Source organism: Melospiza georgiana, chromosome 1 (genome assembly GCF_028018845.1).
Source record: "Melospiza georgiana isolate bMelGeo1 chromosome 1, bMelGeo1.pri, whole genome shotgun sequence".
NCBI lineage: Eukaryota > Metazoa > Chordata > Aves > Passeriformes > Passerellidae > Melospiza > Melospiza georgiana.
Window position 1 is genome coordinate 43,583,376 of NC_080430.1, and position 18,222 is coordinate 43,601,597.

An 18,222-nucleotide genomic window follows, 5' to 3' on the forward strand; every position below is an offset into this window, starting at 1 on the left:
AACAACAGAGGGAGGAAGACATCCACCCAAACTTGCATAACTCTGAAACTCAAGAACTTAGCATGATAATTGATGGAAATGTGCTTTGCTGTTTTTCCATCCACTACAAAAGCCAGACAAATACTTGTCTGCTGATCGAAAGTGAGAAGTAGAGAAGGGGTCATAAAGAGAAATGTAATGACTTTAAAGGAAATGAGTTTGCAGGTAAGATTCAAGGCAAAGCCCCTGGTTGCAAGTTAAGCTTTATTTGAGCTCGTACTGTTATGCTCTGTAACTGGTGCCTTGCAGTTCCAGTTTAGAAAGCAGGGAATGAACAAAAGCATTAATCTGACTGAAATCCACATAACAGGACTGTGTGTGAAACAAAAGTGAAACCAGACAGTGCAGTCAGTGAAATACAGCTTGAGGAGGAGGGGTGAATGTGCTGGAAACAGCAGTTTTCTATCCTCTTTACTGCAGCTGAACAAGCTTTAAGAGGCATCAGGCATTAGGGGGACTAGGAGAAATGAGGGGCTGGTTACTGTTATTTGATTTTGCAGCAGAATGTTCTTACCAGAAGTAGGGCTATTTGAGCAGGCTGCCAGGGAAATGATTTGCATTTGGTAGAACTGCCCCTCAGTTCTTGCAGCTCACACTGCCCTTGTGGCACTTTAACACTAGTCATTTGTTGGAGGCTCTGCATTTGATGTTTTGATTTGCACCAGTTGCTCTGCAGAAAAGGATTGTGCAACAGTCGAGGACTACGAGTGTTTGGGAAGAGGAGGAAAGCATGCATTCAGAACTCCAAACAGGGAAGCAGTAAGAGAAGTTGCCTAAATTATGGATAATCTGCTGCATAAATCTGTCTTCTCCTGTTTCATAAAGCTTCCTATCCATGCATTTTGGAAACTTATATCGACAGTGAAAGCCAAGAGGATTCAAGAAAAGGTAAAAGCAAATTAAAAAAAGCACTACTTCAGTTGTAACCCTGGGGGTGATCTAGCCATATCTTAAAGGGGAGGATCACAAGTTTAGCTGCTCTGCTTTCTAAATGTCAGTATCTGCGAGTAATGGTTCTATTTAGGATTTTATGAGAGCACTGTGAATTTGAAAAAAAATTTCTCTGAGAACAAATAATTTTTGATTCTCAGGAAATTGCTGGAGACTTAAAGCATTGAGACCGTGAAGCTTTAAGTAGTCATTACCTGCCTCTTGAAGATCACAGAAGCCCATCTTTCACTGCTGTCATGAGCTGTTTTCAGTGTAATACCAGTTCATCTTGAACCACTCATCTCCATACTAGCTGTGTAAAAAAAAATTGTTAAACTTCCTTATATTTAACATAGTCGTGAATCTGCTTGTTATGATAAGGGGGGTATATTTGACAAAATTAATTTCTAAATAGGTATATAAAATAAATAAAAAAATAAACCAGACTTTCCCTCTTTTAACTCTTTTCTAAGCCATAAGCTTTATGCTCTGCTGCTCTCTGTTCTGTAAAGGCTTTATCTTTTCCAAGAGATTTTCATTCTTCTAAAATCAGGTGTAGGCACTGGTCAGTATTTTGGCCCTTTGTCATGTAAATCTGTGTTAAATAAAAGGTTGCAGTCTTGGCAGTAGGGCTTGTAACCTGAATTCTTAAATGTTTTGGTAGATCATGATTTCTTAACTTAAATGCAACATGAATATCCTTAAGAGAACTGAATTGTAATCTGAAGCTGCTGCTGTTTCACAAGGAAATGGAAGCTGTTTTGCATGGGCGGGGGGAGAAGGGGTGAGTCTGGAATGAGGCCGTCTCTGATGAGTTGCTGTTCCTTTTCATCCAATTTGTGCTGGATATTAAGCTGTGTGATGAGCATTCAGAAGAATAAGAGCTATAACAAGAACTGAAATTCTACATTCCTTTGAAATAGTTAAACTTCTTTGTTTTCTGTGTGCTAAATTATGCTGAATAGCATACTTCTCCAAATCAGAGGTCATCAGGCAAAGAAAGACACATTCCTTTGCCATGATATAGTTTGGAAATAAAAAGTGCCAGGGCTGTAACTGGCAGGGGGTGGGTGGGAGGGAAATCTCCTTTTCCTGTTTTGGTACAGTAATGTTCATTATTTTCTTTCTTGCTCCTAATGTTTTTACAATGGCTAACAGCTCAAGCACTACATGCTTAAAGAAACATCGTGTTCATTCTCCTTGGGTTTGTCAGATGTTGGCAGGGCTGATACTCACCACATAGTAACACTTGCTGCTTTGACTCTACAAACACAGAGTGCAGTTTTGCTCTGGAAGCTGCCCTGCATGGTGTTGAAAATAAGCTCTTTATTTCTGAGGATCACAGTCTTTTACTTAGCAGGGTAAGTCCTTGGGATGGTTTGCTTAACACTGACTGAATGTCTTTTTAAAAACATTACCAGTAGATAAATGCATTTTTCTTTGAGGGTTTTTGTTGTTTTCTCACTATTCACCATTTTCTGATCTCAGTGGGCATTAAATTTGGGTTCCAGAGAGCTTAGCACATTCTAACTGTGCTACTGTCATGTTCTGTTCTGATAGATTTTGTCTCATGCACACAGTGGTGCTTGTCCAGTCACAGAGGCAAAAATCACAAGCAAAGGATGCATGCAGGGCTAGTTGGCTAATAACTTTTGAATTGTTCAAGATTTATCCCGACAGCTGAACTTCAGAGGATGCACAGGCCAGATGTAACTTAAACATTCATTGGTGGAGTTGAATGAGAGAATTAGAGATTGAATTAGAGAACAACCTGTAACTTGATGTTAAATTTAATCATTCTGCCTGCATAAGGATGTGAATATCCTTAGTGCAATATACTTCTGTCACTGCTGCTTCCACTGCTGGAAGAAATCTATTTAATCAAAACAAGCATTGATGTGGTTATTAGCATGTTAGTCCTGAGACAAAAAGCTTTATCAATATAAAATGAACGGAATGTGGTGCTACTATTCATTCTCTTTACATTGCTTGATATTGTGCACTGAATGTAATGAGGCTTGTTGAAGAACTGCTGTTCACTGTGGTGTTCCAGAAAAGCTATGCATCCTAGGAGACTTGTTCTCTGATCAAACATTTTAAATGAAATACAACATTAAAATAAGTGTAATGGCTACAATCTGAGGTTAGCTTTGCATGCTCACTTTAATGAGTTGCAATTTCCTCTGGAAACTGACAACTAAAAAATCCTGTTTACCAGTTGCTTGGAAACTGATCATCAGTAAGAGCATTAGACATCAAATACCTCAGTAAAAACTAAAGCTGGGAAATAAATGTGTATTGTTCAGAAACTATAGATTCTGGAAATTACCAAGGCTTTTCATGAAGCCCAAGACATAAACAGATGATAAGAAGGATGTGTTATAGATAAGAACATCCAGACTTATACTAAGAAGGATAAACTTACTTGCTTCAATTATTAAACCAGTCAATATGGTTTAAGAAGACTATTTCAAAACTGGCAGTGTATTAAATGTTTCTTTTCTTGGATCAACTTCTGGAATCATTCCTGACTGACCACACAAGGCCCAGGAGCATGGACTTCAGGGAGTATGAGTATGATCCAATAATGGAATTATTTATGATCTTTGAGATTCTTCTCTTATTTTTAATTCAAACTTGAATGTTTTAAAGCAAAGAAATCTGAAAGCTTTTTAACAAGCCTTATAGAAACGGTATGCAAATGTGTTTTGTGGCTGCATGGTAAGAGTTTGTGAGCAAGTGACATTTTAACAGCACAGTTGAGTTTAGGAGGTAATTCTGGTTAAATGAGGCTTTTATCTAGACCTCTGTAGCTTTTTCTTAGGAGAATATGTATTTTTTTAAGAGCAATTCTTATCTAATTCTATACATTGAATTTTTCCATTAAAATGATTATGATTAAGTTCTTGGAAGGTGTGAAGTTTTTAATATTAATTCAGTCTGAGTAAGGAAATGAAACATGCCACTTATTTTCCTGTCAAACATAAAAGGCCTATTATTTCAACATGTTTAAGCAGCCTCTCTGCTTAGATAAAAAACAATAGAAGGCATGTATGTGGCTTATTTAATGGTGTTTATGCTGGCAGGATTATCTTCTTTTCTTGAAAAAAAATTTTCAATTCATTTGGCAAAAGAAGAAATTATTTTCTTTTGCTTTTGTTGCTAGTTAGAGTATATCTCATTAACATTTGAGGAAATTACTTTTCAAGAGTATTGCAAGGTTACCTCTTTCCAAAACATGACCATAAAACATAGACTTCCTGTTGAAAATTCCAGCTGGACTCAGATAAAATCTTTTCCTGATGGAAACTACAGGATGCTTTTTTCATTCACAATCAGTCTCCAAAGAGTGTGTGACCAATGCTAAAGGAAATGGAAGAACCAACATTTTGTGCAGAGAAACCACCATCTTTCCTCCTGATTCCCAGTAGAAAATAGACATTTCTTACATCCTTTCCAGCCAATATTTCTTTAGAATTATTGCTCAGCCACACACCAGCCACAAGATGAATGCTAAAGTAATTTCTCTAGCTATTAATTCATGCATAAGAGTGATAACATCAATGAGGTTCTATACAGGAGAATTAACAGATGGGGCTTTGTCCTTTTGGGAACCTACCAAATGAGCTTTGGGAGCTCAGAACTGAGGCAGCACAGAGTGATTTGCACATCGTGCTTGGCATTGAGAGCATGTTTCTTTAACAGTTAACACAACTGCTCTGCCACAACCCTTGTTAGCCTCTTTTCTGAAGAAAGTGAACTGTATATCTGCCCCTTTCCCCCAGTAACTGCAGAACTCCTGGATAGAGAGTCTCAAAGAGGTGAAACACCCACACGCTTAATGAAAATGAAGCTGGTTGGTAAGAGGGGAGGCATCCTATTAAAAGTGCCTTTAAGAGCAGCATTACATCAAAGAGATCACGCAGGGGAGAATAATCAGCCGTACTTTGTGTGCTGGAAAAGCTCCCATCAGGTGTTTGCACCTCTCAAATATTGAAAAGAATAATTCCCAAAGCCTATCCTGGAGAGGGTAACTGAGAACATCCTTTACTCCTGTCTCTGGTAGTGGCTGATTGCTGCAGCTCAGGCAGTTTATAATTCAGTCAACCAGAGGACATCAGATGGCTGGAGCCCAGGAGGGACATTCCCCTAGTCATGAGAGAGCTATTGCCATTAGAACATATTTGTCTTTCTCAAGTTTTCCAATCAAATTAATTTTAAAAGCAGTGGCTGAATTGAGAATAGAATTAGAAAATAGCATCTGTGCTGAGTGGCATTAGGCTTCCTTTCCTTCAAATCTCTGTTGTAACTGTGATAGGCAGGATTTGTAGGTCCTTCTAAGGTCTGAGTAGGAACAGTGTACAGATCCTCTTGTGAGGATGTTCTCCTAACAGAGCTTATCAGATGCTTGCTTGTTTAGTGCATTGTTATTTTGCCTTATCTTTAGTTTTTCCCCAAAATGGCAACTCTGTTCAAGTCAAGGTCTTATCTCAAAGCAACTGAGGATTTAACACGATCTTTGAGGAAGACACAAAGGATGGGTCTTTAATCAAGGAGAAAAAAGCTCACAGGCTGCATGCAAATAGGATATAAAGTTTCAATCTGTATTTAACATCTGGAATAATTTATCCGTGGTCAGCCCATACTCTGAAATTGTGGTTAGAAATGCTTATAAAAGACTCTATATAGATGAAAGAGAGGTTATAGTCCTTGTGCACAGTTTACAGGTGGAAGGTCTCTGTTACATATGCAGTCAGAAAAAAAATAAATAATTCCTTTCAGCTTTAAAATCTACATTAGTTGAGTCAAATTGGCACTATTCAACTTTGTCTGTAAAGGCAGTTATTGTATGCCAAGCAACATTGGTTTAACTGAATCTGACATATGTTTGACACACAATTCCTGAAATTACAGGACTACAGGCATTTTAAAGTACACATTTCATGTGGCAATTTAAGACTTTTGCAAGAATCAGCTCTTCCAAGTGGGAAAGACTTGAGACATCTAGTTAGTTAGCCTGGAGAAGAGATACTGAGGATGCAGCTAAAGGGTCTGAACAGAACATGACTTCATCCAGTGAAAGATCTGGCAGCTTTTGCTGGAATAGCTGGCACTTGATCTCTGCTCTGAGATGAACAATACCTCAGATTCCACATAGGTTAACCTCTAGCTGGAAGTGATGCTGCCTCTTAGTGTGGAGACATGTCTCTTTCAGCAGAGATGGCATCTGTGGTTGCTGGTGTTGTAACAGTGATAATGCTTTTATTATGGCTGTGATAGTTCAAGTGCTACTGCTGGCTTACAAAAAAAAAAGGAAGAAAAGAGAGAGGCGCTCTGGCTTTGTTTTGCTTTTCTAAAGATTTCTGTATCTAAAGAGACATTTGGTGCAGGGGCCTCAGGTTCACAGTGTAAGTTCTCTATGAAATACATGGGTATTACAAATGACATAGTACTTTTTTACTAGGACAGCTAAGAAATCTGTACAGCTATTAATGAAAAGTTAATTGTAATGGCTTTATCATGTCTAGTTAATTTTGTTTACAATAGTGGTATTTTTACTTGTTGGTATGTAAAAACTAATGTATATGTTAAATTTAAGATGACACTTTAAAAATGCTGCTTGCTTTAAATGACTAAGGCACTCTGATTTTTGTGGTTAAACAGAGGCTTGACTAATTTTCCTAATGAAACATTTTCTCTCATTTCTCTTATTTGTGTTCTGAAGCATAAAAAGCTCTGAGTGCTGTGTATCCCTGGGATGTGCTATCTCCAGAATCTAAAATACTGGATTCTCTGGGGCTGATGGATATTATGTTGTTTAATATTTTATACTTATATCCATTGTGTCAAAACAATTACTAACAGTTCTTTGCAGCTCACAAATTCATTTGGAAAACTCTGAATTTTCTGATAGAGATGGGTAGCTTAGGTGTGTTCTTTGTCACATTAGGCTATCCTAAGCTCACTTAAATCAATATTGGAGAGACTGCATCAGAACAAATCCCCATTTGGTCCAATTTGGCTTTGTGCTAGACTTTCTCCTGTAGTCATATAGAAATCCCTGTCAAGACTCTATGAAATTTTCCAAGGATGTATAGATTCTTCATTTTTTTACTCAAAGCAGATTTTTTATTTGAATTATGATCAGTGGCATCAAAGCTTGAATGTTTTGCCTTTTCAGATAAACATCTTTGTTGAATCACCGTCTCATATTTCAATCATAGGCTGGGTCTCCACTGCTTTGTGTTAGATATGACCAGACATTTTTTCAAGCATATGCTATGTCTACCTATAAAGACACGTTTTAAGATCAGCAGGTTTTGGTGTTGCCATAAGAAACCAGCAACTAATATAAACCACTTGAAGAAACCACTAGGCTAAGCAAGGATGCTCATCACAAGGCACTGAGCTTCTGCCTTTTTCACAAAAGCAAGAAGGAGCTGTTTTCCAAACAGAAATCATAGAACATATCTAGCTGCTGATGGACTGTGGCAGCTCTCGCCTAATGGTTTATTCAAATTCTTATTTTAATATGTTGTAAAAGTATTAATCTAAATGGTCAATGCTCATTTATTTTTGGAGTCTAAGTCTGAGATGATCTTCTGAAGAAATCTTACACCACTGACATTTTAAATAGGATTGTAGTACATTTCCTGAAATAGTGTTTTTAATTTAGGCACTTTTTGTGACACAGCTATCACATCAATCAAACAGGGCCAGGTTGGATGTGGCTCTGAGCAACCTGGCCTAGTGAAAGGTGTCCCTACCATGGTAGGGAGGTTGGAACCAGATGATGTTTATGGTCCCTTCCAACCCAAACCATTCTGAGTTTTGACAGTTCTTCACTCAGGCCAGTATCAAGAGTGAATGGTGCTGCTGACAGGTGTTGCTTGGGAAGGGAGGGGAGTGGGGCAGGCTGACTGCCACTCCTCAAATCTAGTGAAATGAAAAACCTTAACAGAATACTGTGCAGTAGAAAGCTTATTCTCTCTTTAATCCTTAAGCTCAACTATTACAGCTTTATTTAAATAACTGGCAGAACAGTGCATGTAAACACAAGTATGCCAAGGATTGAAAACCGAGAGAAAAAAATTGAAAACTAAGATATATTCAATTACTGAAGCTTTATTTGATTACAAATGAAACAAATTTTTTGTAACTAAAAGAAAAATCTGTTTTATCCCACTGTTTCCTCTCTTTTTCATATAAGAATATGTCTGCCAGATACAGATGGATTAGATTTAATTTTTGGAGCCTTCATGTTAGCATTTCTAATGTCATGAAAAGACAAGGAACCCAACAAAGCAACAAAGCTTAGGGAGCACTTAAAGTTCTGAGACAGTCAAACAAAACAGATGCTTGGTTCCTGTTTTCCTAACTGAATTTCCTCGGCTGTGCCCTGTCAAATTAGCTTCTTGTATCATCAGATGTACCGACCATGTGCTACTGCGAAGAGTTATTGTGCTCATGAGCACCCAGTAACACATATATTTATTTATGTTTCTCCCAGGGAAATTGGACAGAAATATAGCAGCGCTACTTTTAAAGCATATTTTAAAAATAATAAGAGCAGAAACTGCTCAAGAGGCATTAAAAAGGGCCAGGTGAAAATGTTTTTGAGTGTTAGAAATTCCAGGATTGTCAATCACAACCCTTACAAAAATGAATTACCCTTTCAAATTCTGATTTCCTTTCACAGAAATTTCATTTGGGCTTTCTATTCAAGTTTTGAGGTTCATGCCTTCAAGATTTTCTATTCAACTAAAAGGATTAGAAGCTTTTTTTCAGCACAGGCAAACTTCTTTGATATAATGGCACCGTTCCACAAACCAGCTTGTAATATCAAACAATACAATATTAAAGCCCAGGAACTACAAAAGCTTAAACACAGAGTTTATAGGCATCAGGCTTTGGGTTGTGACCTTCCCCTGGCATTCATGCCATGTCAAAGCCTCTTTATGGCGTTTGCTTTGCATCCACAGGAAGTTTGTTATAGGCAGCAACAGCCTAGGCCCAGCCCTGAAGACAAAGCAGGGAACCTGAATTAGTAAAAAGCAATCTCAATAATAGTGGTTGTTTTTCATAGTAACACAAGGCATTTTCACCGAGGGCTAAAATAAAATAATATTTACAACCATCCTATGTATAGGACTCAGGAGTGCTGGCATTGCTGCTGGAAACTTTTAAACCTGACCAAATTTCATGTAGCTGCTCCTTCAGTTACAGCGCTGCAAAAGGCTCTGTGTTTGGGCAGGGCTAATTTCACATGGAAGGACAGGATGTCATGCCACAGCTATTTTAAAGGACTGCTTGGAATTACTGTCACCAATGACTAGGCTACTTCAAAATCATTAAAAAAAAAAAATATATATATACATATATACATAAATGGTTGTGTTTAAAGAGAAGTGCTTGTGAAGCTTGCATTGCATACCTGCAAGAAATCTGAAACTCATCAGAAAATATTTGCTAAGAGGTTCCCATTGGGATCAGAAGCCATTGTGTGCAGAGTTGCAAAGAATGAAGTCACTTGTTTTTTTTCTTCAGCCTGGATGTACTTCTTTAGGTGACCTAGGGCTTGGTGAAGGAAGTGGTGGTATTCCTTTTGCTACAAACTGCAAAAGCAAATGCTGTTTTAGAGGTTTTGGCAAGTCTGAAAATGGACTTTATCTTTCCTCACCAATTTTCAGCTTCTCTGCTACAGTTCTGCATTCTTTGTGCTTTGACCCTAGAAGCAGTATCTTGATTACACTTTGTAGGATGTAACAGCTGAATTGATGCAAAGCTTAATTTATTCAAACCTAGCTCTCTCTCTTTAGATATTGCAGTGGGGCTATGGTTTCGGATAAAACAGACTTTATAAACAGGAAAAACTGCAACACCAAGGTTAGTTTATTCTACATCATTTATAATCTGTCCCTGGAAGAGAAAAGCAGCATCACTGTACATAAATGTTGAAGATGTGAGGCTGTAAACAACCAAAGATCAAGTTTTAAAAAAGGGAAAACAATTGGGAGTGAAAATTGTGGGAGACATGAAAGATGAAGTCTTAAAAGCACCTGGCTTACTGAAATCTGTATCTAATGAGGAAAATACTCCAGGAGTCCTGTTTTGCAACTCCAAGAGAAGCAAAATAATGATTTTGGTTCTCAATGCATACACACGTAAGTAATTTCTGATTAATCCATGTTGCTACTACAATGTCAGAGGCTCCCAATGATTGTTTTGTTCTGTTTTTTCTCTCCATGGATGATTTTCCACAGGTGAATGACTGATGAATCAGAAAGATTTACATCTTGGTATCGTTTTATTTCTGCATATTAAATAAGTCATAGATTTATGGCTGGATAGATTTATTATTTGGTAGAACATAATAATAGATAAATTAATGATAAGCAGATTTAGGATTAAGTAAATCATAGATATAATAGAAATCACATAAATATAAAATGTACAATATATTGATGTGATGTGTGGTAGATATGTTCTCATAACAGTATCTTAATACAACCTAAGATAATCTTCTGACCTTAAATTTATTACATGACATATCAAAGAAGTAGGATAAAAACCATGCCTCTCATTAGATAACAAAATATTCTGGTCAAGTTTTAAACCGAATATAGGAAATTCAGGGTAAAAATTTACTTTTAGCCTGGACTTCAAAGAAGAAACAAGATTTTTGCTGATTTATCACTACCAGTTTCTGTACTCTAATTATAGAATTGTATCCTCAGAACTCCTCAACAGATCCAGATTAGGCTGGAGGCCCTCAAAGATGTAATGGGAGCTGCCCAATTTTTTTCCTGAATGAGAAATGTTTTTTTTTCCTTCCTTCTGAATAGGCAGTTGTCATGCTGAATTGTACTGAATGTCCCCACTAGCCAGATGGTGGGGAGGAGGGCCTACGATACGAGTTTCAACTCTTTTTAAATTAAATCCTCCTCTGGTGCTTCTTGGCTTGCTGCAGATGCACAGAATGCAGCTGACGTTGGCTGCTGAATTACTGGGAGACAGAGGGGCACCTCAGGGCCCTTTCAACCTTCCCATTGCAACAGGCTGCTGGAATAAACTCCCAATTTATGTGATATAGCTGTGGGGTTTGTCCCTCCCATATCCACTCCTGTCACTTTCAGCTGGGCCTGTATCCAGCCTTTGGAGATGCATGAACTGAACATGTGATCTATTATTTAGAGTCAGGCTACTAAACATGGTGATGCTGCTGGGTAATATTTTAGCACCTCTTTTCAAGGCAGACAGGAGCCTTCTGTGAAATGTGTGTTTGTGTTTTAATTCCCTTGTGCTGAAGATTGATATTCATTAGCAGTGGGATGGAGACACTCTTGAGCATTTGCTCCCACCTCCACTTTGTCCTAGCACAAGCTTGTGTATTTGGATAGGGAATGAGGTCAGAACAACCCTGTTAAATTTGGGTGTTTTTTCTAAGCGTACTTTACTAAGTTTCTAAATTTTACATAACCTGTGTGTGCAGTTTTTATTCCTCCTCCTGCAGTCTTATTGTTAACTTTGACTAAGAAAGCATCTAAATACGGATTTAGTCTTTCAGTTCACTAGTTGGGTCTGTCTTGAAGTTAGGGGTTTCTACAATAGAGCTTGTAGTTGCAATAGAAGCACACTACATTAACTGCTTTTATCAGTAATCTTTACCAGCTTTAAAAATGTGACTTCAGATCACTCTTTTAAAGACATAAGGGAGGAAAAAATCCTCTGTGTTTTTGACTCCATTTACATGAAAGTTTTAGTAATACTAAAAATAAAAAGGTATATGGGCTCTCTCTCTCTTTCTCTACAAGAAAAGTTTGTAACTAGCTCCTCCCAACCTGAAAAGCTGCCACATGCTTTTTACTTGATAACATTTTTTGGCTCTGAGTCTGAATAAAATTTCAGAGCCCAACATATTATGCTTAAGTGTGTTATCAAACAAATCATCATATTCTTGCCAGGAGCTAAAATCTTATAACTATGTAAACATCTGTTTATTAACTGCCAGCTCCTCACTGAGTATTACCTTTGCCCTGTTTTGCTCTCACCCATAGTCTTGAAGAAGAATTTCCAAGAGAGTCTTGGCAAGCTTACTTGTCTGTAATATATGCAGCATTCCTGAAATTCTTGGCACATTAACCTTGAATCAATTCAAATGAAATTCAAACTTTGCTGTTTCTGTGGTTTTTTTAGCTGTTTATAGTTTCATTGTTGAAATGTCTTTATTCTCCACCACAGCTTGCTATAACATAACTGAAATAATTTATAAGTAACTGTGGTGCCTTCTTTGCCATGTAATAAATTGCAGTGATCCTTTAGAAGGACATAGGGAAGAGTTTTCCACCTTCTGCTCTGTTCAGGCCACAACACGATGGTAGCTGCAGCTGGCAATGCAGAGGAGTGGAGTCTTTGTCCTGTAGTACACATCCTAACAAGGCATTTTGCCTGCCTCAGCCAAGACTTCCAATAGTAACTTGCTTCACAGCATATTCCAATTATAGAGCACATGTTTCTTGGCTGTCTTTTAGAGGCAATGTGAAACTAGATCTTTACTTCACAAAATGTCTCTGGAAATGTGAAGCCTCAAGTAGATAGGATAGAGGCACTTGTGAGAGCTTCCACATTAGCAGTGAAACTTCTACTGGAGTAGTTAACTTTGAAAACAGTCACTGAGGGGAAAACAGAAAGAAAACAGCTGAAGATCTCTGTGAGTCATTAATAAAGGGAAGGGAAACCTCTCTGGAAAATGTGCAATTAATATTTTTGACTATTTCAAAGTAGTTCAGCTGAAGGAAGAAAATAGCAGGTGAATATTAAATATGTGTGTGAGATGGAAGGTATTAAGGAAGAAAACTATGGAAGATGAAATGCAGGTTTGAGATAAGTTGAGTGCTATGGTCTGAAAATGAATTAACTTTCTTTGCCTGAAGGATAGATTAAACCTGATTTTCTTGAATGCTCTGAGTATACATTCACACCAGCTCAAACTGATTAAAGGTTTTAATCCTGTCACTGTTTTACACTGCCTTCCTCCACTAGTTCTGGGAGTTCAGCAGTAGAGCCTTTCTTGAGACAGGCTTTCTTCTTGGCTAGATCAGTCCTCCTGAGCTGGGTTATCAAGAGAGGAAAATGTCAGGGCCAGTGCAGAACTTGGCACCAGCAGAAGGGCAATCACAGAAGCCTGATTTTATGTCAAATTAAAATGCTGTGATGCTGTACCCCTTCTCTGAATGTACAATATTGGTAGGGATGCTGCTTAGGGATGACATGGTTAAATTCAAGTGCTTTAAAAATCAGTGAAATATAATTTAAGACTCCCATAAACCAAAGTTCCTTAATTAGCATAATTGCACAGTGTCAAGACAGGGCTGAGCTAAGGTAATTTGAAATTGTAGTTATGTTTCTTACATCCTAACATGCTCAGAATTATAAAATTAAATGAGCACTTATTTCCTCTGGGAAAACTGTATAATTTTTCTTCTTTTAAGCTTGAACTGATTTTATACACACGCACACACACACACACATAACATTTGAAGATAAGGTGATTGCTTCTATCTCTTATCAGCTGAAAAGCATGGATGGAAAGGATGTGGAGATGAAATTTGCAACAGGCTTTACAAATGATGTGCCATTTAAAGCGTGTAAATGAGAAGCTCCAGTATCATCGCTCCCCTGTCCTGACTTCAGTCATACAAGAACTCTGGAGAGGACTGTAAAAGCACTGGTGAGATTTCGACTTCCAGATGAAAGACAACAAAAAAACGGATTAAATCAAATGGAAGTCCATCTTACCAGAAACCAGTTTTCTTCTCCCATGAAAGCTAATTTATGATCAGTGCATTGAGGGATGTTTAAGTTATAGCTAAATCAAAGCAAGCAAGCAGTGGAGAAGCCTTTCTTGACAGAAGGATCATATACTAGCCCTTTCTGACCCAAACTGAACTACTACAGAAAGCTTTGTCCATATTAAAATATTATCAATGATATGACTCAGAAAAATGTCACTTATTATAATGTATAAATAAATTCCTATGAGATTAACAAAATTTGTAATAGATTTCAGTAGCATTACTCAACTCTGACAAACTTTAAACAAATGCATCTTGAGAAGGATACTATAAAACAGTATTTTAAAAGAATTTGGAAGCTCACTTCAGAGCAACAAGTATTTTAAATGCTGTCATGGTCTGAAAAGTAACTTCAACAAAATTCTCTGCAATAAATCTCTAATCTGTGAACCATACAGTTATAGGTATCCTTGTTATGTTTAAAATACATTTTGCTGCTTTTGGTAGTGCTGTAGCACATGGGAGCCATTGAGATGGAGCTGAATTGATCAAGATCCCAAAGACTAAACCAAACTTGAAGTTCAGCTTGCATATAAACAAACTGAAAGTTAAGGCCTATCTGTTTTATGTCATTAGAGTGAATTCTCCCTTTTTTGCTTCCAACTGATTGATGGTACTTCCTGGAATATAATTTACTACTTTTTATTTTTTCCAAGCTTTCCAGAGGCCTTTGATTCTTCTGAAGAAATAGAAAAGCAGCTAAAAACAGTGTTTTGGGTTGTTTCTAGATTCATACAGAAGTTGTGTATGCTTTTTTACAGCTGCCTGTTATAAAACCCAACAAGTCATCAAAACCTAGACAACCAGTTCAATTTATCAAATCATTAGTTTTTAGCCCTGAAAGCCTAAGGAAGAAGAGAAAGTACTGAAGGCAGGAGTACCATGGACCCCATACCTCTTCTACCCTTTTGGCTGTGCCAGAACAACCACTTCTGATTTAGACAAGTCTGTATTCACTCATGTGTTGGGTCATTCCAGACATGAATCAGTTCCCACGTGAATTCAGGTGTGGGTCAGTTTGGGGTTGTGGGTCTGAAATAATCTAGTGGCTGCCTGCTGCTGACAGACACTTACAGAAGGCAAAGTCTGACTTGGCCATGGAGAGGAGGTAAATTATGAGAATTTTTAGGGGAAAAGGACAGGGAGGGGAAGGGGTAGTGGTGGTGGTGGTTGGGTGGCAGGAACCCATTTTTGTTGATGCAGAACACTAAGGCGGTGCTGTGTGGCATTGAGGCCTGGTAACACAGCAAGAGAGGGAGAATGCCTTTGGCAGGGCGCCGCCTAAGTTGCCATTGAATGCTCATGAAACTCTGCTCTCCTGAATGCAAACCTATTTCCACAAGGTTTGCTTGCATTTATGAGGTATTTTCATGACTGTGAACTAGAAAGAGAAAATGCTAACAACCACAACTATTCAGTCTTTTCCATCCCAAACCTATCAGTACAGCATATCCTTTCAAGTAGTTTTTTAAAAAAGAGATTCTAACTCTTTAAGGAGTTAAAGGACTGTTTGTGTACATTTTTCTGGTTTGTATACGTATTTTCACTGGAATGATTCTGTTTGGGCTAGACATGTTTGTTTACTGGAAATTCAGAGAAGCATTTCATTGCAAGATTTTTTTTTAAGATTAAAAGAAATAAAACAATTACTGTAGTTTGTGAGTACAACTGGCTGTGACAGGTTACTGTAAGCCAAGCCTTTTTTTAATTTCAGACTTATCTCTACAATCATATTTTAATAGTGTGCTTTGGTTTGCCAAATAATGCCTTTGCCACACACTTTAATGAGGCTTCCTGAAGATTTAAAGGTTGTCCTAATACTCTTGTGAATCAAGCTCACATTAGGACGAGATTTTTGAAGAAACAACATTTACCAGCAGTTGTAAATAAAATACTTTGAGCATTTTTTATTAAACAGCCCCTGGCTGCTGTAATATGTTTTTCAAGGATGGATACAGTCCTTGTATAATGCTGAAGTGGCACTTCCCAGCTGCCTGGCAGCATCACGCGCTGTAATATTGGTAGATGTACATAATGTGAAAGAGATTAAGCCTCAAAGATTAAACTTTTTCAGTTGTTTCTATAGAGTAGGACTTGCTTTTGACTTCTTTTCTTGTGAGATACCTGAACACAGAATGTTTCTTAGTATACAGACTTTGTCACAGATATTTAGGTCTCAATTGTGAACAATCTCAGTAATGTTCAGGAATTCCCACTCTTCTCTCCCAAATTTTTCACAATGTAAAGACGTCCAAACATGTTGTGCATGTAGACAGTATTAGGACCAACAAGTTTTGTTTTTTCTCCATGAAATATTTACCTAAGTTTTAATATTTAATGACAGCATATGATATTGAAAGCAAGACCTACCTGTTTTAACAAAGTAACTAAGTGGTTATTTTTTTTGTTGGCTGCATCAGTTTTGTGTTGAAATTGTGGCATTATAACTGTGAGCATGCCATGAGCGTCTTGGAAGAGTTCTTAGTTTGCTTTCATGCAAATTAACAGAAGTGCTGTCTCGGAGGAGTCGCTGCTCCTTGTAGTGGGACACTTCAAGGAGTAACCATGGAGATACTCAAGTAACGTGGCAACTACACGGGGCAGGTCAGAAATTATGTAATCTCAAACTATTAACCTGCCTGTTGTCATCTTAATTTCCTGAATGCAAATATCTGGAGCCTTTACTTTAGGGCAACACTTCTAACTCTTCTTTACTTCTCAAAATATATTGACAAATCTATATTACATAGCACTCAAAGTTATCTTCAAAAGAAGCAAGGATGCTCTTTAGCTTCAAGGGGCATGCTATTATGGGTAGTGAGATTCATTTGAAATGCTAAAATTCAGTTCTGTTAAATGCTGCTTATGAACTGACAAACACTGAGTTTGGTTTCTTCTGCTGCTAAAGAAAAACAAAGCCAAGGTGACAGATCGTTAATCATGAGATGTCAATGCAAGTGCTTTTTTCAGACCATATTGTCACTGCTCCTTTAGAAATGGGGTGTAAAGCCTACAATTAGCATGTCTTCATTAGATTTTGACCTTGAAATCTGAAAGGTATTTTGTTCTTACTGGTAGTGTACATCATACCTTAAATTAAAATGAATCATCTGAGTGGAAGTTACTTTTACTTAAAAACTTCCCCAGCCGAAGAGTTCAGCATTGCAACTATAGTTTCAAATAATACTCCTTTGGTGTCAAGATGAACATAATTGAGTTGATAAAGCATTTTTTCCCCCCAGAATTCAACTAGTTATTAGGGTTGGTGGCTCCATAATTGGTAGCTAAAAGCTACCTTTAAAATAGTTACCTGATGTGTTTTAAGATTTTTTTATTGAGTTGATTTTTTTTCTGCTAACATTTACATCCTATGTTTTGCTAACATATGATAATGTGGTGGTGCAAAACCAAGCAGGGCTGCCAGCCTAGCCTGGCTGTATTGTATTGTAGGAGCTACCTAAGGCCTTAAGATGACTCTGGGGAGATTCCCATTATCAGAAAAAAACCCCACTTTTAGGGCGATCAGGTGTTCGAATAGGCTGCCGAGCAGGTTGTGGAGCCACCATCTCTGGAAGTATTCACGAGGGGTCTGGATTTGGCAGTGAGTGTTACGGTTTAGTGGTTTAGGGATCTTAGCGGCAGTGCTGGGTGCACAGTTGGACGGGATAATCTTAAAGGCCTTTCTTTTCCAGCCTTGATGATTCTGATTCTACTCCATGTGCGTGACCCCGGTTTGCATGGGAGGGCGGCAGAGCAGCGCTCTGAGGCGGCCGGCAATGACGGGGTTGTTTTCCCACGCCAGGAGGGCCGGGTTTGGCTGCCGGCGCTGGCGCGGGGCCCGGCGGGGCCGAGGGCACGGGCCGGGCCCCTCAGCACAGCCCGCGGCTCCGCGCTCCCCGCGCCGGCCGCTCAACGCCGCCTCCGGATCCGCCTTCTCGCGGCACCGTGCGGCTGCTGCCCGGCCAGGGGCGAGGTGGGCACCGGGGGGGCGCCTCCATGGCTCCCTGCGGGGGCTGGGCGTTCACACGCGTTCATTTTCAACAGCGGTGCCGCTCGGCTCCCACGGCCTGCGGAGCTGCCCGGCGCTGCGGGTGAAACCGCTGCACCGTGCGGGGGTACCGGGGGCCGGTACCGCGCGGGCGCTGCCGGCGGGGGCGCGGGCGGCGGGCGTGTGTGGGCTCCGCCCGCCCTTCCGCCGCGGCGCCCCGCCCCGTCCGCCGCCTCTGCCCGCGGAAGTGAGGGGAGCGGGGATGCGGCCGCGCCGCCCCGGCACTCCGAGGTGAGAGGCGCGGCCGGGCGCCGGGGCCGGGGCGGCGAGCGAGCCGGAGCCGCCGCTTGCGCTTCCGTGCGCTGCCCCAGCCGCCTCCCCCGCGCTGCTCCGCGGCCTGCGCTACGGTGC

General features: G+C 39.3%; 1 protein-coding gene across 4 annotated transcripts in view; it reads left to right on the plus strand.

Annotated features, from left to right (window-relative positions):
* Window positions 1–634: 634 nt before the first annotated feature.
* Window positions 635–18,222, plus strand: part of ATP2C1 (ATPase secretory pathway Ca2+ transporting 1) — a 62,422-nt gene continuing 44,834 nt past the window's right edge. The window contains exon 1 of one of the 4 annotated variants that reach the window (XM_058018299.1): window positions 635–927. In XM_058018299.1, the coding sequence (XP_057874282.1) occupies window positions 820–927 (108 nt within the window). In that variant the 5' untranslated portion in view covers window positions 635–819. Of the gene's footprint in view, window positions 928–18,016; window positions 18,103–18,222 lie in introns of those variants that run through there. The other 3 variants (XM_058018321.1, XM_058018307.1, XM_058018314.1) reach the window with 3 other exon arrangements.